Source organism: Liolophura sinensis, chromosome 9 (assembly GCF_032854445.1).
Source record: "Liolophura sinensis isolate JHLJ2023 chromosome 9, CUHK_Ljap_v2, whole genome shotgun sequence".
NCBI lineage: Eukaryota > Metazoa > Mollusca > Polyplacophora > Chitonida > Chitonidae > Liolophura > Liolophura sinensis.
In genome coordinates, this window is record NC_088303.1 from 27,895,666 (window position 1) to 27,922,493 (window position 26,828).

General features: G+C 38.8%; 2 protein-coding genes across 2 annotated transcripts; one reads left to right on the forward strand and one right to left on the reverse strand.

The window, feature by feature from the left end:
- Window positions 1-1,512: 1,512 nt before the first annotated feature.
- LOC135475480 (RNA-binding protein NOB1-like) lies at window positions 1,513-8,923 on the reverse strand. The gene is made up of 8 exons (XM_064755393.1): window positions 8,799-8,923; window positions 6,466-6,598; window positions 6,155-6,288; window positions 5,569-5,652; window positions 4,851-5,375; window positions 4,044-4,141; window positions 2,855-2,996; window positions 1,513-1,845 (listed from the first exon to the last, which is right to left on the reverse strand). Exons 1-8 carry the CDS (start codon window positions 8,880-8,882, stop codon window positions 1,585-1,587), a joined length of 1,461 nt encoding a protein of 486 aa, XP_064611463.1. The 5' UTR covers window positions 8,883-8,923; the 3' UTR covers window positions 1,513-1,584.
- A 219-nt stretch (window positions 8,924-9,142) lies between these two features.
- LOC135475023 (NEDD4-like E3 ubiquitin-protein ligase WWP1) lies at window positions 9,143-26,645 on the forward strand. The gene is made up of 21 exons (XM_064754753.1): window positions 9,143-9,243; window positions 12,901-13,038; window positions 13,386-13,463; window positions 13,899-14,046; window positions 14,839-14,963; window positions 16,391-16,525; window positions 17,037-17,282; window positions 17,646-17,895; window positions 18,206-18,301; window positions 18,695-18,921; window positions 19,103-19,187; window positions 19,646-19,774; window positions 20,361-20,514; window positions 21,066-21,154; window positions 22,158-22,317; window positions 22,807-22,940; window positions 23,429-23,569; window positions 24,046-24,166; window positions 24,606-24,710; window positions 25,485-25,581; window positions 26,099-26,645. Exons 3-21 carry the CDS (start codon window positions 13,403-13,405, stop codon window positions 26,269-26,271), a joined length of 2,676 nt encoding a protein of 891 aa, XP_064610823.1. The 5' UTR covers window positions 9,143-9,243; window positions 12,901-13,038; window positions 13,386-13,402; the 3' UTR covers window positions 26,272-26,645.
- Window positions 26,646-26,828: the final 183 nt, after the last annotated feature.

Sequence of the window (26,828 nt, forward strand, 5' to 3'; positions counted from 1 at the left end):
TGGTTTACTCTGGGCAATGGATGGTTCTTCCTGGTACACCAGTGGTTTACTCTGGACACTGGGTGGTTCTTCCTTGTTACACTAGTGGTTTACTCTGGGCAGTGGGTGGTTCTGCCTGATACACTAGTGGTTTACTCTGGACATTGGGTTATTTGTTTGATTGGTGTTTTATGCCGTACTCAAGAATATTTCACTTATACGATGACGGCCAGCATTATGGTGGGAGGAACCCAGGGGAAAGCCATGACCATCTGCAGGTTGCTGGCAGACCGTTTTCAAATATGGTCTTTAATATTTTTTTTGATATTTTCTTTCAGTAGAAAAGGGTATTTCAATTTATTTTTGTATGGTGCATATTTGAGACCACCTCTTTGCTGTCTTTCGGTAATGATGATCTAAATAAGAGCGTGACCCCTGTCTGATAAATTTATTGGATGTAAGTTTATGGTTTACATAATGCATTTAATCTAAATAATGATAATATTTATAAATATATTAAATATATAAATATGATTAAAATTCAGGTAACTTTACTTCTGTTAGCTGAAAAGACCAAATGTTATCACATTAAATATATTTCTTGAGCATGTGTCGTCATTTGGAGCATTATTATGCAAATAAGGTGGTTTCAGTTGTACAAAGATTATGTTCAAATGTGTTTTTTTTCTTTGAACCATACATGGATTTACAACATACTTTCATCTGAACTTTACTTGATTTATGCTCTCCACCTTTAAATGGCCTGTCAGAAATGTTAATAGGTGAGTTTTGTGATTGAGCTTACATTGCTGAAGGTAAAAAAAAAGTCAACTGTACAGTGTAACCTGTCAGAAATATTATGCAACCATTTTGTTATTACATTTAGTATAACACTGATGTCATGATACAGTGGGGCAGATGTGTTTTACCTTTAACGAGAAAGTTTGAAATCACTGTATGCCAAGTTTACAGGAGGCAGGTGAAAAAAACACACACACACTAAAAAAAAAATAGAAACTATCAATTTTGTTTCTATTAATACTGTTTGATATACAATTATAAATGCATTCCCTTTGATCTGGAATGCAACTGGCATCGAGAACATTTTTATTTTTTATTTTCATGAATCTTGGATATTTGTGGCAAATCTAACCCTGAACAAGCCTCGTCTGTGGCACAGGTGGAATGCGTGAGGTGTGATACATGCACTGTGATGAGCATGCTGCAAACACTATTTCCATTTCCGTTCATACATGAGAAGGTTTTCCAGCAGCCTGCAGATGGATATTGGTTTCCTCCCATCACTGTTCCTCTGCCAGCAACCTGTACACATTTGTGGGTTTTCACCATGTTCTGCCTGGTTTCCTCCTACAATAATGTTGGCCGCAGTCTATAAGTGAAACATTCTGGAGTACAGCATAGAGTAACGATCAAATAAATAAATAAATTCAAACACTGCTTCCCACAGAGTGAGTATTGCTGAGATATCCTCAGCAATACAGTGAATCAACACTACAAGCAAACCTTCTAGGATGTATGATGTTTATTCATTAAATACAGGATCAAGTCTGATGTATTTAGTTCGTCTCTGCACTATCGATGAATCTATTTTCTCCGTCCACTCTTTTTCTTTCCGACATTGGGATTGCGTTTGTTCCAGGCCCCTTTATGTCTGATCCCTAACTGAGCGGCACGGCTTGTCGTGTCATTCAGGGAAAATGGTGATTGGTTAGCGATGTAATCTGGATCAAACACATTGAGGCTGTGCTGTGCTTTCTTGGCTTCTCTCTGTTGTGGACGGGGCTGGTCTTCACACAGGATGGGGTTGTTACCATGCTTACCTCCCCTTGGAGCTGGCAGGGAATACTGTGAACAAGAGCATTATGGGACACAACTTTGATTTTATCCTGTTCTCGTTTTGACGTACCAATGCCATAGTATCTGTAGCAGTATCGTGAATTGTTGGATGAGTGGTAAGTGTACCAGCTCGGGGTAATAACTCCGCTACCTCTCACCAATGTGGTCACAGAGTTCTTGGCTTCCTCTTTGGAAAGGTTTTTAAAGCAACCTGCGGATGATCATGGGTTTCCCCAGGCCGTGTCCAGCTTCCTCCCACTAAAATGCTGGCTGTCGTTGTACGAGTGAAATATTCTTGAGTATGCCATAAAACAATCAAATACATAAATAAACGCAGTCCATTGGATTCCAACAGTTCCAGTGCTGTGTTTGAATCTCTCATACTAACTTTTCACAGTGCTAATAATCTTTTCAGTTTTCTGTGTATTGAAATTACTCAGACTTGACCAAATAGTTAAAGTTTGGAGTACTTGCTAAAACTGGTAAGCAATGACTCGTAAAAATTGATGGTGTTTTATTCTAATTTGGTGATGTTTTCACTTGTGCTACAGAAAACTTTCCTCTTCAGTGCTGGTCTTGAATTTTAATATGTAAATGCACAATTAGAGGTTAGCAAACTCTGCCAAGGCACCCAAATCTTAATTGAGGGCAACCACCATACTAGTAGGACCACTAATGCCATGACCCCAACAGTACTGATTCTTAACTCTACACCAAGGTCACAAGCCAAGACAAAACTAACCTTTTTTTTAACCTTTCTCACTATAAAGGTCATGACCAAGGCAATACTGACCTTTCACCCTTCTCTTTACAAAAGTCATGTTCTCAACTCATAATGACCTTTAATTATTTTCAGTACAAAGGCCATGGTCTGAACCAAACCTTTTTGAGTACAAAGACAATGATGGCCTTTCACCTTTCTCGCTACAAATGTCACGACCCAGGAAATTCTGGCCTCAACCAAAACTGACCTTTAACCCTCTTCAGTACAAAGGTCAAAACCCCACACAATACTGACCTTCAGCCCCTTTGTGCTGACTGGTTTCCGTGAGGACAGAAAGTATCTCACTGAACCATCCTGCTCAACTGTCATGGAAACTCGTTGTAATGTGTGGTTCCCACAGTGAGGACAGAACTGTTTGCTAACATTACTCGTTATTCTGTAATTAAAATAATACATTCATGCAAAGATAGAGACAGATCAACAGACACACGCACAAACCAAAATATCACACAGCACAAGAGCAAAGCTACATGTTAAATACATACATGATCTCTCACATGAGTCAATTTCCTAATCCCATTCCCGACCAATATGGAAATCTGGCAAGGCTGCATGCTTAGTTGAGGGGACAGCCAAAAGAATAAAACTATAATTCAACCTTTTCGCCTATTTGCAAGGTGTTTATTCATGCATTTTATGAAGGCATTATTCTGCGCTGACCGATAAAATCACACTTTTTCAGAATCCCTAAAACTGACCAATTCCACCAACATAGTTTGGTCTCCAAAATCAAATTAAAAATGTGCATTAATTGCACTGAAAGTTTATCTTTCGTATGTGAAATGGTTGAGGGATTAGAGTAAACTGTGTATACCATTCCTATCAAGGTAGTCACATACATGTATACTTGTGGCGTACGAGAAAATCTGAGTCCAAGAAACTTCTTGCACACATACACGAAACACTGTGTTTAGTCTCTCAAGTGAAATTAGCAAAAATGTCCAAGGCATAAATTAACAAGTTGTTTGTTTGGCTTTACTCTAATTACCTACTGAAATGCCACCGTGCCCAAAAGTTTGTATTACTATAACCAACAGGTTACATTTTGATATTTTTACTATTATTTTTTTCAACATAATTTCATCTAAAGCTTGCTGAAGATAGAATATTATTCAGACAAATATTAAATGTAAATCTATATTAATTTATTCGAAAACCATTAAAATAAGATCATTAAAGAGGAATTACTTAAAAGGTTAGAATGCTTCCTTCAGAAAAAACAGCTTTCCTACTGACCTAAAGTTGAAAAAATGACCACAAACAACTTCTCAATTTTGGCCCCAGTGTTCACATCATACATGTTATAAATATGCTTCTGTTCAATCGCACAAAATGCACAAATGAAGCGAGTGTCAAACCCAGAAGCAAACAGGACTGAAAGTTCCGTTAGAGAAGACCTCGAAAAGTACATTTGTATACTTACTTCATGCAGGCAAAGCATCGCAGAACGTAACTCTTTGCTCGTTTGATCAGCATACCATTAACAGAGATAACGTTGAGGCCCATTTGTATTATCACATTCTGAAACAAAACATGTAACAGATGAGGCATACTGGACACAGGCAGAACTTGGAGAAGGGTGGGAGAGGGGCAGGTTATGGTGGGGTGACGGACAAAGGGTTTTTGCTGTGGTAAAAAATTAGAAACCCCAATGCTTTTCAGACTTGGCGGTTGACAAGAAAACACTCTGAGAGGGCAACCCTATTAAAGCAATATGTAAATATTTCTTGTTCACTGCAGACAAAGAGGCAACACTCTGTGCTTCTCATCATAGTTTATTTATTTGATTGGTGCTCGGGGGAAACCCATGGCCATCCACAGGTTACTGACAGTTTTTCCCACACATGGCCAGAGAGGAAGCATGAGCTATATTTGAACTCACAGCGACCGCATTGGCGAAAGGCTCCTGTGTCATTGCACCTCTGGTATGCTATCCCCCTCTGCCACAGAGACCCCCACCAACCAAATAATCACCAGCAAAAATATGACCTCCTTTGGCAGAGGTAATTATGCAGTGACTATACGCAAAGAAGAGAGAGGAACACATAGGCTGTCGCATTAATGGACCTGGCAAAAATCCAAAGCCAAAAACCCAAATATTTTACAAGAAAAGATTGCATCCTATCAGCACCTCTCAGGTTTTTAACATTCCTTTCAGGTAATGGTTTCATGAGTTCATGAGCCACTTTTTACACTCAGTGACACTGATCATCAGCTACCTGGCTCTCACCTGCATGGAGAAATCAGTGGTCAGGCATGCCACAGTGACTGAAGCCTTTTCAGTGTTGACATCTCCCAGTCTCTCCTGCATGGCCTTGATGTTTTTGGGTGTGATCCAGCCTTCCTCATCTGACTCCTCCTCAGACTCTGACTCCAGTAAGTCCACACTCAGAGTCTCTCCCTCAGCTAGCCAGTGACTCTCTAACCCATCACCCACATTGACATCCCCTCCACTCCCAGATAAACCATTTTTGTTTATATCAGTAGTCTGATCAACAGTCCTTGCCCCTGTGCTGCTATCACTTGAACCCTGGGCCTCTGAACTCTGACATTTGCCATGAGCATGCTTTGTGTCCTCTAACCCTAACTGTTGCAGTGGTTCCAGCACTATATCAGCCTTTTCAGCCTTGACTGTGTCTTTATCAGTGTTAGAAGCCCTAGGTGTTGAGCTTGACAACCCTGAAGCAATCTCTGTGCTGGAATGGAAATCTTCTTCCTTTCCTGTATTAGAGGCAGTGTCTGTTGTCAATGTCTTCTGCAAAATGTTCAAAGGCACACATGATTCCTGACATACAAATGTCCGTCAGATGCATACGTATGGCATAAGTTAAAAGATAATATGTTTGTCCCTACTTCAACCAGGATTCTTCATTGCCCTTAGCTTGACATACACTTGCCACATCTGCAGGCCATGCCCGCACAGGGGCTCTCACTTCAATTACACTTACCTGTTTATCTCCTTTCTTGTCCAAGTAAAAACCAGCAATCTCAGCAGGATTGTCTAACAATTTCCGTGCTGTTATAAGTTCTCCCTACAAGGAAAAGCATAATAAAAACCAAGAGCGCAAAATAAACTGCCCATTGAGTGGGTGGCACTGGCTGAAATGAAGGTGTGAGGAATTGTAAGAGATCAACTCAAGTTTATCCTGAATATTCACTGCAGATTTAAAGCACAGTTTCCTTGAAAGATGCCTGAAAGTTTCCCTGTGCAACCCTTGGAGGACAAATATGCATCAAGTCATTAACATTATCCCAGAGCTTTCAAAATACAGTGGTTAACAGACTCTGGCTTCATATCTTCTCCCAGTGTTGAAAGCCTTTCTCTACCAATGTGGATGTGCTTTTGCTTATTTCTCTGTCAAATTTTTCTCATTTCTTGAGTACAATTCAAGAAAAGACTGAAAAAAAAAAAATCACAAACTTTCATCTAGATTGTCTTCTGAAAGCTGTCTTTTACCACTGTATTGGCTATTGTTACAGAACACCCCCTTGCTAATCAATTGTACACAGGTTGATGAACAGCACTGGGGTTACCTTTTTCTGTGGCTGTTGTCTGATGTTCTCTGTCCCCACCCACTCCTTCTGCAGCTGGTAAGTTAGGGCTATCACCTTCAGGTCAGTAGCGGACAGGCTGCGGTAGTCCCCTGTCTTCTTAGCAAACTCCGTCACTGAAGTCAGAACAATTCACATAATCATCACTAAAGCAGAGCAATTAACATAATCATCATTAAAGCCAGGAACACATGGACCAAAGAGAAAATCACAATCAATGAAGTCTGAACATATTAATGGAAATCAGAACAGCGTAATCAGTGAAGTGGTCACGGTTTAGTACATGTACCTACCAAACTTGATAGCCTCTGCAGGAGGCTCCCTGGACTGTAGTGTGTATGGCAAAACCTGCAGTCTCTCTCTGGTAGCCTGGTCTCGTATTTCTGCCACTACATCAGACAGAGTATAAATACTTTCACCAACCGTCTGAAAAATATGCAAGCAACAGTTAGTATAAATGACAAAAGACACTAAATCGTTTACAACACATAAATTTGTGTTCCCAACCTTTGAGTTCAAACTCCAAAAGCCACCATCTTCGCAGTTGTTTCTGTGACCAGTGCATAGCACCCACATGTAAGTATGACTTTTCTTTGTTCACATATACTGTATTTCACGTAAAAATCAAACCAGAACAGTGAACATCATGATACATTACTTTGCAGCTCTAAATTTCTTCTTTCCCAGTGAAGATATCATCACACCTCCCAACCCAACCTCAAAACACCCTTCTAAGATGAATGAAACTCAAACAAAATCAGTAATTAATGACTGAGTGAGTGCTTGGGGTTTGACGTCGTACTTAACAATTTTTCAGTCATATGACGACAAAGACATCCTTAGAGTGCATGTAATGTGCCTCCGTGTTGCAGGATGGATTACCACCACTCTTTTATCTAGTGCTGCTTCACTGAGACGACTTACATAAGGCAAGTAAGACCACTCCTCCGAGCCATCATACTGATATGGGTCAACCATTTGTTGCACTATCCCCTTCATGCTGAAGTTACAATTTCCTCTTTTAAAGTCTTAGGTGTGACGACCCAGGACTGTACCCTGGATCTAACGCTCCTGAAGCCGATGCTCTACCAACTGTGCTATCAGGGCCAGTCGGTAATGAATGAATGATTGATTATGGCTTAGCCCCACAACTGAGTAACTTAGTCCTGGGCCACATTTTAAGTCAAATGCAGTAACAGAAGGCACATTCAGGTACTGTCACTTTTACTGCCAAGATTGTGGATCTGAAGGACCATGCAAGCTGACTGGCACCTTACATCCTTTTGGTTTGCTGACGTGTTTCTATGCAAACATTTGTCAAACAGATGTGTTCCCAATACAAACCCTGGCATGATTATGTATGAATTTTAAGTCTTACTTAACCCTTTTTCAGTTATATGACAAGGAGTCATTAGGTGTGCATACATATACTGTGGATTGTCGACACTGAAGTATCATGCTCAAGACACTGGACATGACACCCACCCAGTTGCATTATACGGGTACCGGGCCAACCAGTCCTGTCAAATTTGAAATTCAGTGGCTGGTAGCGATTGATATACCCATGTCAGACTCTGTTTGATTTTGATTTATCTATTTTGATAGGTATTTTACGCCACACTCAAGAATATTTCACTTATACGACAGTGGCCAGTACTATGGTGGGAGGAAACCGAACAGAGCCCGGGGAAAACCCACGACTATCCACAGGTTGCTGGAAGACCTTCCCACTTCCCAGGGTCAGAAAGGAAGCGACTTTGAGGCAAAAATAAATCAGTCTAGTATATGGTCAGGGTTGTTTTAATATATTTGACCAGTGTTAAATGTTGATTTTCATTGCCTTAAATGAACTAACCACTGACACCTTCAAGGGGAGCAGTCAATTGCCACTTTTTGGCCTGAGTGGGTTCTGATGCAAATGACAACCCCAACGTGAAATATATGTTGTAACCGTGTCAGGTATTTGGTCTATTTAAATTCTGTAACGCGGGTTGGAAGTAGGTGTCATGTGGCCACCCTAAAACAAAATGGCCGCCCAGTGTTAACGCATTACGGTAGGTCACTTTTTGCCACTTTGTAAGTTCCCTAACGACCAGTAAGGCCTAGCTGTACAAAATAACGTCACGAAAGCTCTGCAGAAATACTCAGACTATCTGGAAAGCTGAAAATTACACAAATCCAACCGATAAAAGACAGCCGGCAGAGGTTCAAAACCAGGCATTTTCCTGTGCAATAACGTTAGGAGGACTGTTTTCTTCACCCACGCCATTTGTTATTAAGGAGATTACGTGTCTCTTGCTTCCGATCCTTCTTACAGAATGCCGAGTTTTTAAAACCCAAAACAAGCAGTTTGATCAATTTCCAGCTTTTCAAAGAAATTCAATGACCTGTACATAAATTCCCGTTTTTTAATGAAGTGAAATTTTAAATTAAAATTTCATGACTCAAGGATTTCCTAAGGATGCGTGAGCTCTGAACAAGGCGACATGATCGCGAAAACAGGACCACTTCCAATGCCTATAACTATAATCAGAAAGAATACTGGTGTTTCCTACAAAGCTATTGTAAGAGCCACTACTGCAGCATGTAAATCGCAGAATAAAACTGTCTGTTATCTTCTTTTTACCTGTATGTTTGCATTTTTAATAAACGCCCCGGAATCTACCACCACGTGTTTCACCTTCTGAAATGGCTCCATCATAATATTCATTCCTTGACAGATCTAACTCTCCTGCACATGGCTGCTGTGAATCACTGAACCACATATTGTGACACCTCTGCTTCAAAGAGTTGTTGCTGTAAAATTTTCATGTGATATTCCTGGTCCGTACATTATTAAAATATGTGCAAGAAATTGTCAGTTAAATTAACACGAATTTATTCGGTGTTCGTTTAATTCATCTTACTTTTTGAGTTATTTTTGACTTCCTCTCTCTTCCGCGTGACTGTGGATTTACGTCATGAGTCACATGACATTGTCGAGTTAATGGTGGCAAAGCTGTCGAGGAGGTAAATACCGTAGCAACTTTGACGTTTGTGTTCTTGTACAGGACACTTAGATTCACTCTTATGTAAGTATTTCTGGAAATCAGAACTTTACGTTCCAACTGGCAGAAGGGTTTTGACAAAAAAGAAATCTATATTACTTTTAAGGCTTTTTTCAAGATGGCGCATCTTAGTAAATGACACAGTTCATTCTCCAGTACACGAAGTGGTCAGATATAGGTCGGTGATCAGCATTTGTTTTTATCGTGATGGGTAGGGTCGCCAGTTATGCTTCATGAACACCTTAAGAAGCTCACTTATGTTCTGTAGAAGTATTTTAATTACATATTTCTGTTCTCCGTTCGATGTTCGACAATTACTCAACCACAGACATGTCAACCAACTGTTCTAGTGCTTGAATGAACATCAGATGCTACTTGTCTCATGACGTAACTTTGAGTGTAAATGAAATTTCATACATTTGTTGTCCATTTGAGGTAATAGTTAGATATAATATTGAATTGTGATATAGTAGCACAGGCTGTTGTCTTGAATGCAGCAACTCGTTTATACCCTATACTAGAATATATCTGAAACCAGGACATCCGTGCACTTGATTTCTACAAGGCAGCCGCAAGCAGACAACGAGGTGAAAGATAACATGGGAAGGTATAGAAAAATGGATGACATTGTATGACTGATGATAACCAGAAGTTATAGTATGTAAGACAACAGAACAATGTTCACAACATACATATAAAGTGTGATCGCCAACAAAACCTGGTTTTGAAGTCGCGACACAGAGTTTTGTATTAACTCCCATGTCATTTAGACAATGTTTTCGCCCGTGTGTGAGCAAGTAAACATAATTTGGGGAACTCGTCTAAGCCGTTTGCATGTCCTCCACTGATTGGAGCCATCAAACTGAAAGCTATGTCAAAGTCCACAACAGAACAAAAACTGCCATTATTTTGTTGGAAATGGCTCAAAATCAAACCTCTGTGTGTAACTAGCCGTGAAGCCATGCACCAAGGTAAGGTCAGAAGAGTCAGCTGATTAGAAGAAAAACTTCTGGAGGTCTGTCGCATTAAAAACAAATAAACTAAAAGGGTCACAGTTTTTGTGTTGAAAATGGATGAAACAGTCCGAAAAGAGCGTGTTGTGTAAGTTATCATCTTGAATCCATGTTACCAAGGTTTATTTGAGTCAAACTAGGTGAAATTAAATAATTGAATTTTTTCGAAATTTGAATGCATGCCTTGAATTTAATGTTTCTGCTTGTTTTAATAGTTTTGGAATTTAATGCAGTATGTAAAGTCAAAGCTTTACTTAGGGGCACTTGTATTTAACATTTATCTGTTCTAAGCAGTTGCTCTCCGCTGCATTGAAACGATTTTCCATGTTAAATGATCGGCCGCCAATTTCAAGATGATGGACATAAACTTCAACAGCTTTGATAGTGTTTGAAAATTTGCAGTGTTGTAACCTGCCACATTGTCTTCACCAGTGAAGCTTGTGGTTTACTGGTCAATGCCCAGCTGGTTATTGTCAGGACACCCAGGCAGTGTGATTAGCCCCATTTAGATATAATATTAGTATACTGTTTGTTGTGTATCTACTAAATTTATGAAGGCATAAACGATGATGATATTTGAAATTAATACCAATGGGTTACATTCAGAAACATAACTTACGTGTTGGCTCAGTCTTTTACCCAACCTGTGTTATGGCGACACCTACCTTGAAGTGGCCGCTTATTTTGACTCCCATCTCTGGCCATATACGACAGGTTTGGCTGTAGTTGTTGTGTGACTAATACCTTACCGGTATGTCACAAAGAGATAACAGCTTAGAAAGATGCAGCAAGGGGTTGACTCTTTGAATGGGTCTCTTTGACTCTTTGATTCTATGGCCACACAACAACTGCTAATATTCAGAATCTGAATCAAATCTGTGCTTAATTATATATATATATATGTCTGTGGTAATCAACACGGACAACAGCAAATGCAGATGTAAGATACAGACAGTATGCATAATATAGAAGAGTGGGATAGAAGAAACTGAATATTGGAATATTGTTATTATCATGAGTAGGACATAACAACAGATAAAAGTGACAAAGTGAATTACTAAATGATATTTGACTTCCTGCAGAAATCTTGCAAAAGCTAGTTTGCTTTTGCAAACAGGGTTTACTAATTGTAGGAAGAAATTGGTCCCTTTTTTTATTGTTTATTTTGATGCATGCTAATATAAAACTCATCCGATACTTGGTGAAAATGGAGGGTAGAGCGATAATTTACCTTCTTGTATCAGTTCAAAACTGGTGAAAACACCTGCATCACAAGAACAAAGAAATCTGGTGTAAAGTATCAGGCTATGTGTTTAATTTTACATACTCCTACACCGAAAATCATTGTTAGTTCATTACATAGCCTTGCGATTGCCGTTGACATATTACTAATGACATTTGAGTTTGTCCTGGCAGACGTTTGCTCTCGGCCTAATCTGAATGAAACAAGAGCAACGGCCTGCTAAAACAGTACTGTTACGACTTTGATACAGCTGTTGTCATGGTGGTAGAAAAAAAAGTAGATTTCCATCTGTCACTACACTCCATAAGTGAAGGATTCCTCATTATGATGTTAACAAGAATCAGATAATTAAATAAATAGATATGATGATGGTCTACACCTAATAGTTTATATGTCATTTGCGAAGGGGTATACATATAGGTAGTAACCACATTCAAAGTCACACCTAAGACTTAAAAAGAGAAAGTTGTAGCTTCTTCACTTGGCGTTCAGCATTAAGGGGATAGTGCAGCGACTGGTTGACCCGTATCAGTATAATAGCTTGGGCAGGGCGGCTTACTTGCCTTCAGTAAGTTGTCTCAGTGAAGCAGCACTAGATAAAAGAGCGGTGGAAATCCGCCCTGCAACAAGGAGACACATTGCACGTACATGTACCCTAAGGACTCCTTCGTCGTCATATGACTGAAAAATTGTTAAGTACGACGTTAAACCCCAAGCACTCACTCACTCACTCAAACAGTCTACAGACTCTTTTTTTTGAATATTTGATTCTGTGTTAAAGTATTTGATAGCTAAGTTAACAGTAACATATACATAGTATGTAGGTCAGTATGACCACAATGGGACAGTGTACATCAGACTTGCATGTATTCACACTATTTAACGAGTATACACTACATTATGTAGTGTCCGTGCTTTGTTGTAGTCCGTGTTCTAAAAATACTGGCATAACCGTATGGGTGATATACTCTTATCACCCATCAGCATTTTGTGGTATGTGTACACTGGTACAGATTCATTTACTGAGTGAAGGATTACCTGTAGTAAGATACCAGTAATAAACCAGACACTTCAGGGATTTTATAACAAAATAGTAGGGGTCACAAATTAAAGATTGTTTACTTTACATGGACTGGTGTGTACACGAGCCTTGCATGACTGTGTTTGCCTTTTATAAGCCCCAATCCGAACATAAAAATCTCTAGTCATCCAGAGCTTTCTCTTGTGTAGTAATTCAGTGTCTGTGAATTGTGTGCATGAAATTGGTTCATTGCATTCAAGAATGTGAAAAAGTAAAAAGGACTTATTATGGGTCATTTTTCGTACTTCCTTTGATCACATCAGCAACTATCCATCACCATTGAGAATAGACACGAGATAAAGTGAGAAAGTTCTCATGATATGTGTATGGCGTGTACTTTTCAGTCGGCCATCACTAGACACATGTAAGGCCTTGCCTGTTTCTGGAAGGGCGATCTTAGACCAGTGCTCTCCTAATGTGTACTACCAACCAGGATGTGAATTTGTACCAGATACCGGGACAGAACACTCAGGCTTTCACCGGTAAGCAGTTTATTGGACTTGTACAATTTATTGTATAAACCCTACAATGAGTTATTTGTGTAATATGTCTTGTAGTACTTGTACACTGACACGTTTAATTTTATGACTTAGCAGATCTATTTATATCACATTTATTCACAGTCCTTTGGCTCCATAAGAAAATAATCCACTTTTGAGACCCATCTTTACAACCACATAATGATAATACATTATCATGTTACATGTAGGCTTTTTGAATATAGTTTGTGTCAATATCAAACATTTAGGACTGAATCATCTACAAATGAATATTATAGGCCACAGATCTTCCGATGAATGGAAATTTATGGTAATGTTGTTTTACGTAGGTTGACATAAAAGAAAAATGGGAGAAGCCGGGGCCAGGGCCTCATCATCCCCTCAGTTTGGACAGCTAGAGGTTACAAGTAAGTACAGTATTTAAACTTCTGCCCTGCTTGAACAGCAATAACTTGCACCCATACTTTAAGTGATTTTAAACTTTTTTGATACTCAGTTCTTCTCATCATCTTATAACTTTTCCTTGCTATTACATTCGGGATATTCAGGTTTTAAAAAGAAAATGGATTAATGCCTGGAATTAATTTTCAATCATACAGATTATGGTGTCAAACTACAACCAAATTGATATACATATATGTATATATATATATGTAAATATTTTTACTCATGTACATTTTGTACTTGTATATGGCGTGGGTAATTCAAGATGTCCATAAACACTAACAGCCAGGATTTTGAGATTAAGTTTTCAAGGCTTTATTAAGACTCATTGATGATAGTTGGTAGCGATATTTTTCCAGTGTTGCTTAGCTGTGATATGTGCTGTGTGAATGTTGCAGTCCAGTCTGCCAAGCTGTCCTCTTTGGGTGGCCTGTTTTCGTCGAAGCCTGATGCATTTGTAGAGCTGAGTGTGGACGGACAGCCCCCTCGCCGAACGGAGGTCGTGAAGAAGTCCAGCACACCAAAATGGGACGAACACATTACTGTGTAAGTTGTGAATATCAGTTTTTACACTATTCACATAAAACAGTATGGCTGTGTATGAATGGCGCTTAGCGTCACAGACAAGCTAATGACCAAGAAGTGAAGTCAAAGAAGCCAAATGTGGTGTATCTAAATTTAGATTGTAAAACTTTATATCAAAAAAAACAAGTTACAAACCATGAATGATCTGATACCATGCAAGGATAAACGGTTTTAGGGTATTATGTTTCACATATATTTATGGCTAATAGAAATGGAATATTTGTGACTTCCATTACATATAACAGAGGTTTTCTAACCCACTTACATAGTTGCAAAAAATTATCGGTGGCCACCATTTTGGCTGGTTGTAAGATTAATGTTTACAAAGACTTTTGCACAACTTAGCCAGGTGTAGGTCAGAAGTATTGGAATATTCATTTTACTACTTAAAAATATGCATGTGCAAACTAACTGATATCCTTAAGAAAAATTTCAGAATGATCTTGGCTTGAAGCTGTCACTGTAACAGGTGCCAATTTTCGGCAAGAATTTGTGATCAGTGTCTGTACAAACTGAAGTCTTAGTACCATTGATTTGTCTGTTTTTAAGACATGTGGAAAACACACATTATATATGGCATTGCTCTTCTATGTTCTTGTAGATATTAAAAACAAGTAGTTGTTTATTGTTTTTTTTATTAAAAACAATATCTTGTAGATATTGTTAAAACAAAGTAATTACAGTGTAGACCCACTAAAAAGCAACAGATTTGTTTTTCAATCTGCGTATAATTTTGAATTGTTTCATCTACAGATTGGTGACTCCATATTCCAAGCTGGAATTCCGAGTTTTAAATCAAAACCACATCCGAGCCAACTCCCTTCTGGGTCAAGTCCAGGTTGATTTACATCCATTACTTGTGGAGAATAATGGCAAATGTAGGTGAAGCTTGTTTGTATTGTGACCAAAGAAATCAGTGTTCCATATGTGGAAGTCACTCGTAGGCATCGGTTGGCGGGAGGGGTTCAGTAATTCATGTTGGATTTATAGTTTAGTTTCCTGTATATGTGCCTTTGGTAAGGCATGGCCGTGGCCTTTCTGAGGCTGCCCCAGCCCATGCATTTGCCAGGATTTGTTGAAATAAATGCATAAGACATTTATGGGTTAGATACACTGAACAGTTATTTTCTGCGTGAACAGAATATGATCATCATTCCCTTGTCATTTATAACAGTAAGATAGGAAAAGGAATGATAAAAATGTGTCTTTGATTTTCGAGTTTCCTCTAAATTAGAAATGCGTACATTTTCCTCACTTTGGATTTGAGTGGAAATTTTGAAATACTCTAAATGGCTTTACTTTTGGTGAATCTCAGCAAAAAGGGCTGTTTTTAGAGGCAAATAAATGTTGTAAGACATTACTTTTGGTGTGGATACTTACATTTGTGTGGTAAGGTATCATCCTACTTTCCAAGCAAATATAAATGCACTTTTTAAAGACCAATAGAATTCTCAGAATCGGACATTTATGAAAGTAGTTCTCTTGAAAGAAAAGAATACATTTATACAATCTACAGTATAGCTTAAATGTAAGCGCTATACTTAAAGTTAAACAAAATATCAAAATTTTCTGTCGGCAGCGCTTGTTATTTGAGTATTTAATAGTTAAACATCGAAGGCTTAGAAGTTTCCTTTACGCCGCCATTTGAACAGATTACATACGTCATCGTGCTTTGCTTTGCCCAGTAGCTCTTCAGGACATGGCATTCCAAACACATTTTTGGCAGACAACAGCCACGCATGTAGGTATGATGTGGCCCTCTAGTACATCCCAAACTCTTCCTTTTTAGAGTTGGCTTTCACCGACCATAAAATCCACGATTATTACCATATACATACATACTTAGCTGAGACTGCAAATGCACGTTAATCATATGGTAGGAGTAAAACCTTTAGCACCCCGAAGTCACTGTGAATATTCAAGAGGAGGAAAGGAGCTGTTTCATTGGACACGCCTAAACCATGGCGGGGCTATCAATGTTTCTTGAATGGGTGGATTTTGTCGAAAATACCAATGATTAAAACCGTTTTTCTCTCTTACGACAACTTTAAAAAATGTAAAACAATATAGAATTCCACACAGTTTGTATAACTCTTTCATTTAAGGTACATTTTGTATAAATGTGTTTTTTTCTTTTAATTAAGATTATTGTTGCACATTTTTGTCTTTACCTAATTTTACTTTTACATGGAATAACATTGATCTACATCTGGGTTTTCCCCACAAGGGTTCTAATTTTTAAAACGATATAATTCATTAGACCTCACATACAAAATATTTTAGACTGTGTTTGATTTTCTTATAGTTAAGAACCTGAGCAAGAAATGTGAGCTACGGCCAGAAGGTAGAGGCATGTCTGGGGAGCTGCACATAGCCCTGAATGGGATGGATGTGAACATGGCCCGCTTCCCAGTTAGGCAAGCTTCAGCACTCACAAATGGTATGTGTGGAACTAAAACAACGGTATTCAGGGGAAACCGATCATACCATGTACATGTATATTCTTAGTTTACTCTAATTCTCTAATTTTATCTCTGATTCTCAAACGTGTAGGGGCCTCTGTGGCCCAGTTGGTTAGCGCAATAGCAACAGTGCAGTCACTGTGAGTTCAAGTCCAGTTCATGCTGGCTTCCTCTCCGGCCGTAAGTGGGAAGAATCTCCAGCTACCTGCGGATGGTCGTGGGTTTCCCCCGGGCTCTGCTCGGTTTCATTCCCAACATAAAGCTGGCCGCTGTCGTACAAGTAAAATATTCTTGAGTATGGCGTAAAACACCAATCAAATGGATAAATAAATAAATAAATCAAACGTCGTGAAATAAAGTGTCATATGTGGAGGTTACTGAAAGTGGAATGATTGCATATTGTGAACTAAGTGGCTGCTGTGATTCAAAATAATTTGGTATATCAGAACAAGCAAAAGAATTTTTTCTTCCATCCTCCACTATTGTCAGGCTCCTCCAGCTCTAGCGATTTGGCCAATGGCACAGCTGGATCTGCAAGCTCTTCTGGGGCGTCTGGTCCAGCCCCACCCCCTGCAGGCAGTCGACGGGAGAGACAGAACAGAGCATCTACAGGCAGTTCTGGTGGACCTTCGAGCCGTGCACATCGCAACAGCATCCCTGCTAGCTCATCTGCAAACTCAACTCCCACTAGCTCTGGCACAACCCCCTCCAGAGCTGCATCCACAGCTGGTCAAGGTATGTTCTGGAATTTGAACTCGTGTCATGTTCAGTTTTTGTACACCTTCTCGGTTTCCTGATTTTTATTTCTGTTGATTCACTGCATCAGTATAAGTGTTGCTATATACACTTACATATCAAAATACTTCATTGCCTGAGAATTCAACAACCTTTGGAGGTGCTTTATTTTTTTTTTCTTAATGCAATTGTGCTTGGCTATCTGGATGAGTAAAGCAGAGATACAGTGAAAAATTCGCAGGAGGGTAATTTAGTTTTAATTCACACAATTGAAAAGCTGCCAAACTGTAAACTATATTTAGTAAACAAAGTTGCAATAGTTTCTGTCTTATTGATATTGCGGTGTGTTATATTTCTTATCAGGTGCCAGTAACACGACGACCCCACCCTCCCAGATGAGTAGGAGCCGTGGGACTACAGCCTCCACCACTTCACTGTCCAGCACTGGGGCTGCCTCCACCGATTCAGTGCGCACCCCAGCTCCCATGCCGGCTGTCATGCCGGGACAGACCCCATCCAATGGGTGTGTACCATATGAGGTGACAGGGCCAGAGGGCAGTGGTCCTCAAGGGGAGAGTCAACAGAACACCAGTCAGGAGCCCATCCCACCAGGGTAAATTTACTTCACATTACATCCAGTTATTTATTTACTTATTTATTTGGATTTAATTGTTGTTTAACGCCATACTTAAAAATTGTTCATTTTAACATACAATGGTGGTCAGTGTTATGGATGGAGGAAACTGAATTGCTTCCGGCAACCCACAAACCATGACTAATTACTGATGAACTATTTAAGGTGATGTTCAGATGTGCACATACATAAGACAGGTAGGTTTTGATGAATGTTAGACTGCACAAATAGTTTTGTGGGTCGTCTACTGTCAATTAGAAATGACGTGTATTTATGTCACTGTTTTCAGCTGGGAGACCAGGTTTGATCCTCAAGGCAGACCATATTATGTAGACCACAACACACGGACAACCACATGGGAACGGCCACAGCCATTGCCCCCAGGGTAAGTACTACATTTTTTTTCTTGGCAACTCTCCCCAGTCATTCATCACTTCTGTTTTTACACTGTTTGCTTGCAGTTGCTAATTTATTTTATATTGGTTAGATGAAGATTAGATGATAGGAAAATAGCATACCCAGTGGGCTAAAATATTCCATGCTGTAACACCACAACCAAAACTTGAAGAATTACAACTTGAGAGATTGAAGAAGTTTGTAGATATCTATTGTAAGCCTACATGTTAACATGATGACAATTTTGTCATTATATCATTTCTCTGAAAGTAGTGTATACATCTGTTTTTTTTGTTTTTTTGTTTTTTTTTTTTAAATAATTTGATCAAAATGTGGCAACAGTTTTGATTTACATTTTCACCTGTTAACCTCTTTCATTTAGGTGGGAGCGTAGAATTGACCATCGAGGGAGGGTTTATTATGTTGACCACAACACGCGCACAACAACATGGCAGAGACCAAATTTGGATATGGTGCAAAACTGGCAGAACTGGCAACAGTGGCGAAATAACAGAACGATGGAACAACTACAGCAAAGATTCCTTTTCCCGAATAACCCTGCCATTAACCCCGACAACGACCCCTTGGGCGTTCTGCCAGATGGATGGGGTAAGCTGTCCCACCCTGTTACTCCAACACTGCTTTTTGACAACCCAGTCATGATACTGTTTAATGTAGTATTAAAGTAGGGGCAATCTGTTTTTTCATTATCATAAGGCAAAAAAGTGAGATTGTTTACTTTATGGTCAATCATTTTCTGATACACATTGTTTATGCTTGTTATTGACAGAGAAGAGAGTAGATGCTAATGGCAGAGTGTATTTTGTGAACCACAAGAACAGGACAACTCAGTGGGAAGATCCAAGGACACAGGGGTATGTTCGTCCACTCTTTCTCTCAAGGGAGATCCTGTTTAACTCTTGGAGTGATGAAGTATTATTTGAATATTAGTGAAGTGATTGTATTTGGTCTCATAGTAACTCTTGATAAAGTGAAGCAGAACATTAGGATATCATTGCCGTTGTTTGTTGTGGACAAAATGTTCTGCACTCTGCAGGCCAGGGCCCTGTTTCTCAAGCAATCTTTGGCCAAGTTGATTTTAACTACTTGTACCATAGCAAGTTCTGTCTCGGTTGTATTGTCATAGTAGTTGAAATGAACTTGGACTAAGGTTACCTTAAACAAGGCTCTATTGTGATGGGTTTTCCCCGTCCAGATTTAGAGATCTGGAGCAATCTTACATGTACATGACTTAAGTTTAACAGAAAATCAAGAAATTGTTTACTCCATGTAGACATTAGAACTTAGCTTTAGTGTTACTGTGTGTTGGCAGGATAGTGCAAGAGGATCCCCTACCAGAGGGCTGGGAGATGAGGTACACCACAGAGGGAGTTCGTTACTTTGTTGACCACAACACCAGAACAACCACATTCCAGGACCCCCGGGACGGGCCATCTAAAGGGTAAGTTGTAACCAGGGCTGAAAAGCGTGTGTAGCTCCAAGCATTGCTGTGAAATCCCATGACTTTGTTATGGTTTACAAGCTGTGAACGCCTTTTTGACAACAAATGCTATTCTTGTCTGTGGAATTCATGCATACAGTTTTTGTAAAATGACGCTAAAATAATTTGTGTCATTCAAGATGCAAGCTTCATAGAACTGTGCAAATTATTTCTGAACACCCCATAGCTTTTTCAGAATGGTTCAAAATATTGGTTTTGGAGGTTGTTGAAAAATTAGGTTACTGCTTTTGTATTTTCCTGTTTGGTTTACCTGCCCTTGTTGACTCGTTCAACTAAAGTGTTGTTCTTGCCGCACCAGATTGGCCTGAGGCCAATAAGGCAGCCACAATCTTAAATCCAGCATGAATCTGGTTTGGCTGAGCTTTTAAAGTCACAAAATTCATCTGTACTTGGGAAAGGGCCATTGTACAGTTCACTCTGGTTTTCCTCCATCAGTACACTTGTATAAGTGAAAGCCCTTTACAGCATTAAACAATTCAATGATATGATATGAATTCCTGTTCAGGCTTTACTGATATTGTTGCAGGCCAAAAGGTGTATTTGGGGTGCCCATCCAGTACGAGAGAAGTTTCAGGTGGAAACTGGGACAGTTCCGCTATCTTTGCCAGTCCAATGCTTTGCCAGGACACGTCAAGATCACAGTGTCCAGAGAAAACCTCTTTGAAGATTCCTTCCAACAGGTAAGAAATCTTACTTACGCATATTTACAGGTATTACCATGTCCTTGAGTGTGTACACTAGCCCGTAGACTTGTTCTTTCTGGGGAAGTCCTTCTCTTCAAAGCTACATGGAACCTTGAGCTGTATTCCTTACAGAGTTGCTTATGCACTGAGACATACAATTAACCCTGTGACAGTATTTGACATTAAGCATTCAATATTGGGGCCAAATTTTGACAAATTTCTGTTAAATAAAAGTGTTGAATCCAAGATCCTAAGTTATTTAGTTATAGGTAAACTTCAGCTTGAAGATGGTCATGGGTCCACCCCAGACTTCCTGTTCCCTTCCATCACTGTCAAGTGATAAATAAGTGAAATATTCTTGAGTATGTCGTAAAACTTCATTAAATAAATAAATAAAAGGTTGATGAACTTTAACAGAATTTTTCGAAGATGGCATCTAGTGATTATGTTGCTGTTGTAGTTCATGGCATTTTTACAAACATGTGATAAAACTGGCGTAAGGTGTATGGATATGTCTGATTTTGGAAGTGTTTGACTGTGTTGTTTAGGTGATGCGCCTTCAGCCCTATGATCTCAGAAGGAGACTTTACATCATATTCCGTGGAGAGGAAGGCTTGGACTACGGAGGACTAGCAAGGTATGCACTCATACAGATATTTAACCTCATTATAGCCAGCCCTATTTAAAATTGGGTAGAAGGCTTACACGCTGCAACTGTCTAGCCATTGAACTAATAGAACGTGTGCGGCTTTGACTCCAGGGTTAATGGGGTTTGTTAGAATCAAGTGAGGGTCAGTGGTTTATTCTAGTTTCCTCCACCCAGAAACTTGACTCATATAAGTGAAATATTCTTGATCTCAGTACTGAACTCCAATCACTAAATCATTAAATAAAATTAGGGGCCTCCGTGGCTCTGTTGGTTAGCGCGCTAGTGCAGCATAATGACCCAGGAGCCTCTCACCAATGTGGTCACTGTGAGTTTAAGTCCATCTCATGCTGGCTTCCTCTCCGGCTGTACATGGGAAGGTCTTCAAGCAACCTGCGGATGATTGTGGGTTTCCCCCGGTCTCTGCCTGGTTCCTCCCACCATAATGCTGGCCGCCGTCGTATAAGTGAAATATTCTTGAGTGCGGCGTAAAACACGAATCAAATAAATAAATAAATTAATCAAAGAATAAAATTGGTCAGTTTCTTCAGAGTATGAATTGTTTGTTGTACTTTCCGTGAAATGTCAGAAATAAAAGCTGTGTTTTGACTACAGATTTCAGTGTAAGAGTAATGCATTTAAGGTGAGGATGGAGAAACTTTTTTGTAAATGGGAGATGCAGGGCGTAGTTCAGAATCCACCTGAGTACCTCAGCAGGTAGATGAAACAGGTAGTCTGACACCTCCCAGCCTTAGTGTCCACCACCTCTCTTATGTCCCATCTCTTCATTGAAGTTGTTTCATAGGAAATAACCAAACCCAGCTACGAACTGAAATTGTTGTGAGATATACAGTAGGTCGACTAAGATGTATGCCCTTTTACAGATGAGTTATTGAACTGTAGTCCACTCAATTTGAAACCTTAAACCTGTTGATTACTTAATTATGCTTGTCATTTTATCAGAAAATATTGTCATGTAAACTTCTTTTTACAGAGAATGGTTTTTCCATCTGTCCCACGAAGTGCTAAACCCCATGTATTGCTTGTTTGAGTATGCCAACAACAACAACTACTGTCTGCAGATCAATCCAGCCTCCAGTGTTAATCCTGACCACTTGATGTACTTCAGGTTCATTGGACGCTTTATAGCAATGGTATGTGGGGCCTACATAGTATGAACATGCCCTTTCAATAGCGTGCATGCATTCAACACATTTGTATGTGCATGTAAACGTCAACAAAATGTTACGAAGAGTATGGCCCATTGCCGCTTTCTTTTTACTCATACTAGGATAGTCATATGACTTGCATTTGAAACCATATACTTACGAAAAGAATTATGAAATCTGTTAGCATCAAGTTTTTTTCTCTCTCAATTCAGGTTGATGTGAGATACAAACTTGAAATGCAGAATTTAAATTCATTGAATAGAAAACACCTCCAAATAACCCTGTCTAGTCCATGTGCTCTGCATCATATTATCAATAATGGCTTACAACCATTGGAGTCAGTTACACTGTCAGATCTGCCTCTTTTCTTGGGAAAGAAAGTTTTGCAGCAAATATTGCCTTTTTTTGAGGATATCCATGAAATGTACTATTGTTTCAGTAGGTGGAAAATTTTTATTTTTATTTTTGATCTAGGCTTTGTACCATGGGAAGTTTATTGACAGTGGCTTTACACTACCATTCTACAAGAGGATGCTGAGTAAACGACTGACAATAAAAGATCTGGAATCCATAGATCCAGAGTTTTACAGCTCACTTATATGGATCAAGTAAGGACCCATTGGCTCTCTTCTCTCTTTGGTCTATTAACCAGTAGTATATTCATGTTTAGCTCTACCCTGTGATACAGAAAGCTGTAAGCATGCTGATGTAAAAAGAAATAAATGATCAAACTCTAATTAGTAACCTAATCCTGATTAAACAAACATGTGCAACCTTTATACTTCAGGTAGCTTGGATGATTTGCTTGAGAGTGTTACGGTGACCAATTAATTTATTGACGAACACATCCGTTACATGAAGATAGAATGTTAAAAATTTATATGTTGCTCAGTATGTTTAGTGTTATTTGACATTAGAAGCACAAGTACTTTAATAGGTGATGTTTGTTTTCAATTCAAGGAAAATGTGTTGGAAATATGTATCAAACCATATTACTTTTTGTGAAACAATTGAACCATTTGGTTTGTCATCTTGCTGCTGGTTACCATGCCACTGATGGGATGGTTATTTACTGAAAATGTCTCATTTGTTTCAGAGAGAATAATATAGAAGAATGTGGATTAGAGCTGTTTTTTTGTGCGGACTTTGAAGTGTTGGGGAAGTTAGATCAGCATGAGCTGAAGCCTGGTGGAGCAGATATTCGAGTGACAGAAGAAAACAAAGAGGAGTATTTGAAGTACGGAGCAGTTTTTTGGGCTTTGGAAGCTTATGTAGTTATTAATGCAGTTTATTAGTATTACATTTGTTTAGCTTGTAAGATAAAGTTCCATTGCTTAATTGAGAAAAATTACATTTCTACTTGTTTTATTACCATGTATTTAACACAAGTGATTGTTTAGTGGTAATTTAGGAGAAGCACTGAACTGAAAATATTTTTGTTATAGTTGCAAGCTAAAATTATAATAATTTAAAGGTCTAAAGTTAAAAAATGTTATTAAAAATGAACAGAAGAATTGCTCTTTGTGAACTTTAATTTATTGTCAGATAAACATTCATATTTGTATGAAAGGAGATGTTTTAAAGCTGTTATCTCTTAAAGACTGATAGAGATGTTTGTATCCACCCGAAAGCACTGCATGTGAAAAAAAAATTTAAGAAAAAAAAACCAACAAAAGCTGCCTGGCATTTACCATGTTTCTCTCTGTTTTTCAGTCTGATGTCCAACTGGCGATTCACTCGTGGGGTGGAGGAACAAAACAAGGCCTTTTTGGAGGGCTTTAATGAAGTTGTACCACTCCAGTGGCTACAGTATTTTGATGAAAGAGAATTGGAGGTAATGAATGGGCATGTGCCATGTGAAATCCTATTTGTATTCTGTGTAACATGTAGTATTAAGTATGGCACAAGTCATTTTGCCTCATTACAATGAATGATGCCCCTGTAATATGTTGTGGAAAAAAAAAAGTAAAGATAAAACAGCACAAATGACTATCAGTAGTTTTTGCCTGAAACACTGTATGAGGATGCTGGGAACTTCATTCCTTGTCCTATTAATTGATATTCTGTCTATATAATCATCACAAGTACGTGGTAAATGTAATGTTGAATTTCTAATGTGGTTGTTTTACAAGGTCGACTGAAGGCCGTTTTTATTTCTAAAATAACCTATTTTTAAATGAGACCCCATCCTATAACACTGACCTTCTGCAAGGGCCTAGCTAGTTCACCCATTATAACAAGATGGTATCAAGTGTCACCGGTTGTATTTCCAGCTGATGCTGTGTGGTATGCAGGAGATAGATGTGGATGACTGGGAAAGGAACACCATTTACAGGCATTACACAAGGAACAGCAAACAGATACAGTGGTTCTGGAAGGTAACTACAACAACAACAACATGCCATGAGAGCTTGTCCGTCTGTCTGTCACTAGCACCACCTTGATGTTATATTTGATCTGTCAACTGTGTATTTGATTTACTCATTTCACCTGGCGTACTTTTGTCCATCCGAGAGTACTAAAACTTTTCGGTTTTGCCACAATACCTGCTTCGTTATTTGTCTGTGTAAATTTTAGACTCGTGTGACTCATTTCCTAGAGGCTTTTGTTTTGGTTGTAGTTGTGCGACCATTTTGGTTGTAGGATTGATGTTCCATGGCAACATTGCATGATACAAACTTTTTGACTGGAGAAGCTTTTCCAGAGATTTTTGGCAAAGAATTAATAAATACAAATCCAATAGAAGTTTATTGTTCTTTGAGAAATAGCCTAAAATAACTGACTTTCACAAAATATAAGCCTCATCTTAGTACATGTTACTGTTCCTAAAATTTTGGGTTACAACAACTTCTCCAAGCTTTACAATGAGTTTAACAATATAAATGGTACAGGTACATAGTAGAGTGTGGTATTATGTATACTGACAGGCAATAATTACAGTTTTATGTATTCTAGGTAAATTTATTGTGATTAGCAAATACAAATTTTTTGCCAAAATCTTTAAAGTAGCATCAGAGTTTCAGATAGGACAAAAAATATATTGTGTAGTTGGATCATCAACACCAGAACTGATGGTAATGCCTGTTATTCATCCTGCCATGATGGGTGTTTCTTGAGGTTCTGAAACATGTCTTGTTTTGTGGCTCTTTCAGTTTGTTCGTGAGATAGACAATGAGAAGAGGACTCGATTATTACAGTTCGTCACAGGAACATGCCGATTGCCTGTCGGGGGATTTGCAGAGTTAATGGGTAAGTACAGATGGCAAGCTGCACCGTTGTAACAGATACTACAACCCTTCACTGTGGTGTGGATAACATCTAAATTGTCATTTGCCGACCAATCAGTTTCCTGATGAATCAGAATGCCAAATATGAAACCTTGTCCTGTATTCAGTTGTCAAGAAGCTTCAAATATACATGTATAATTTCTGGTGGAAGAATATAAATTTGACTTAGCTTTGACTAACCTTTATTGTGGCATGCAGTGTAGAAATGATGAGAAAACCACATAAATTCTCCATATGTCTCTTTTACAGGGGGTTCTTAGACGTCAAAAGTAATTAAATGAAACAAAGTAGAAAAATTTGGCATCTATAAAAACACAAAAAAAGAATTCTGTCGGGACTTTTTGAAGGGTCGCATCATATAAGTGAAATATTCTCTAGCGGTGTATGTGACGTGTGTGTGAAATGATTCTGAAGTATGTTTGTTTAAATTTTCATGTACCAGTACATTGAAATGACTTTCATACTCCTTGTTTGAACAGGGAGTAACGGGCCCCAGAGGTTCTGTATTGAGAAGGTTGGCAAGGAAACCTGGTTACCAAGGAGCCATACCTGTTTTAACCGGTTGGATCTGCCTCCGTACCGAAGCTACGAACAATTGGTGGAGAAATTGACTTATGCAATTGAAGAGACGGAAGGCTTTGGCCAGGAATGAAGAGTTCAGCTACAAATTTCACATTTCTTTGTTGTGCACAGTCTGCAGGTCTTCACAGCAGGAGTATGCCTGCGTAACAGAGTTATCGAACTTCACAGCAGGACATTGGTCTGCGTAACAGAGTCATCAATCTTCACAACAGGACTATGCCTGCGTAACAGAGTTATCGAACTTCACAGCAGGACTATGCCTGCGTAACAGAGTTATCAATCTTCCCCAGCTTAAGTTTGGGCAGTCATCGCAGCCAGCAGTTTGGGAAGAAAAAAAATATATGGTGATTTCACAAGGGCATTTGTGGAAAAAGAGAGAATTCTTTTTTTTTTTTTTATATATATATATTCTGATTCAAGATACTGAACTGTGACAGTTGTGTAAGGAAGGTATATATTATGCATGCATACATTGTCACTGATATAATAACTTGCACATATTATATATGTAAATGAAATATATATATATATATATATATAGATATATAATTTGTTTTTTTAAGAGTTTTGTGTATGAATAAATATATACAGTCTACTACTGGTACACCATTATGTAGATTGGCTGTG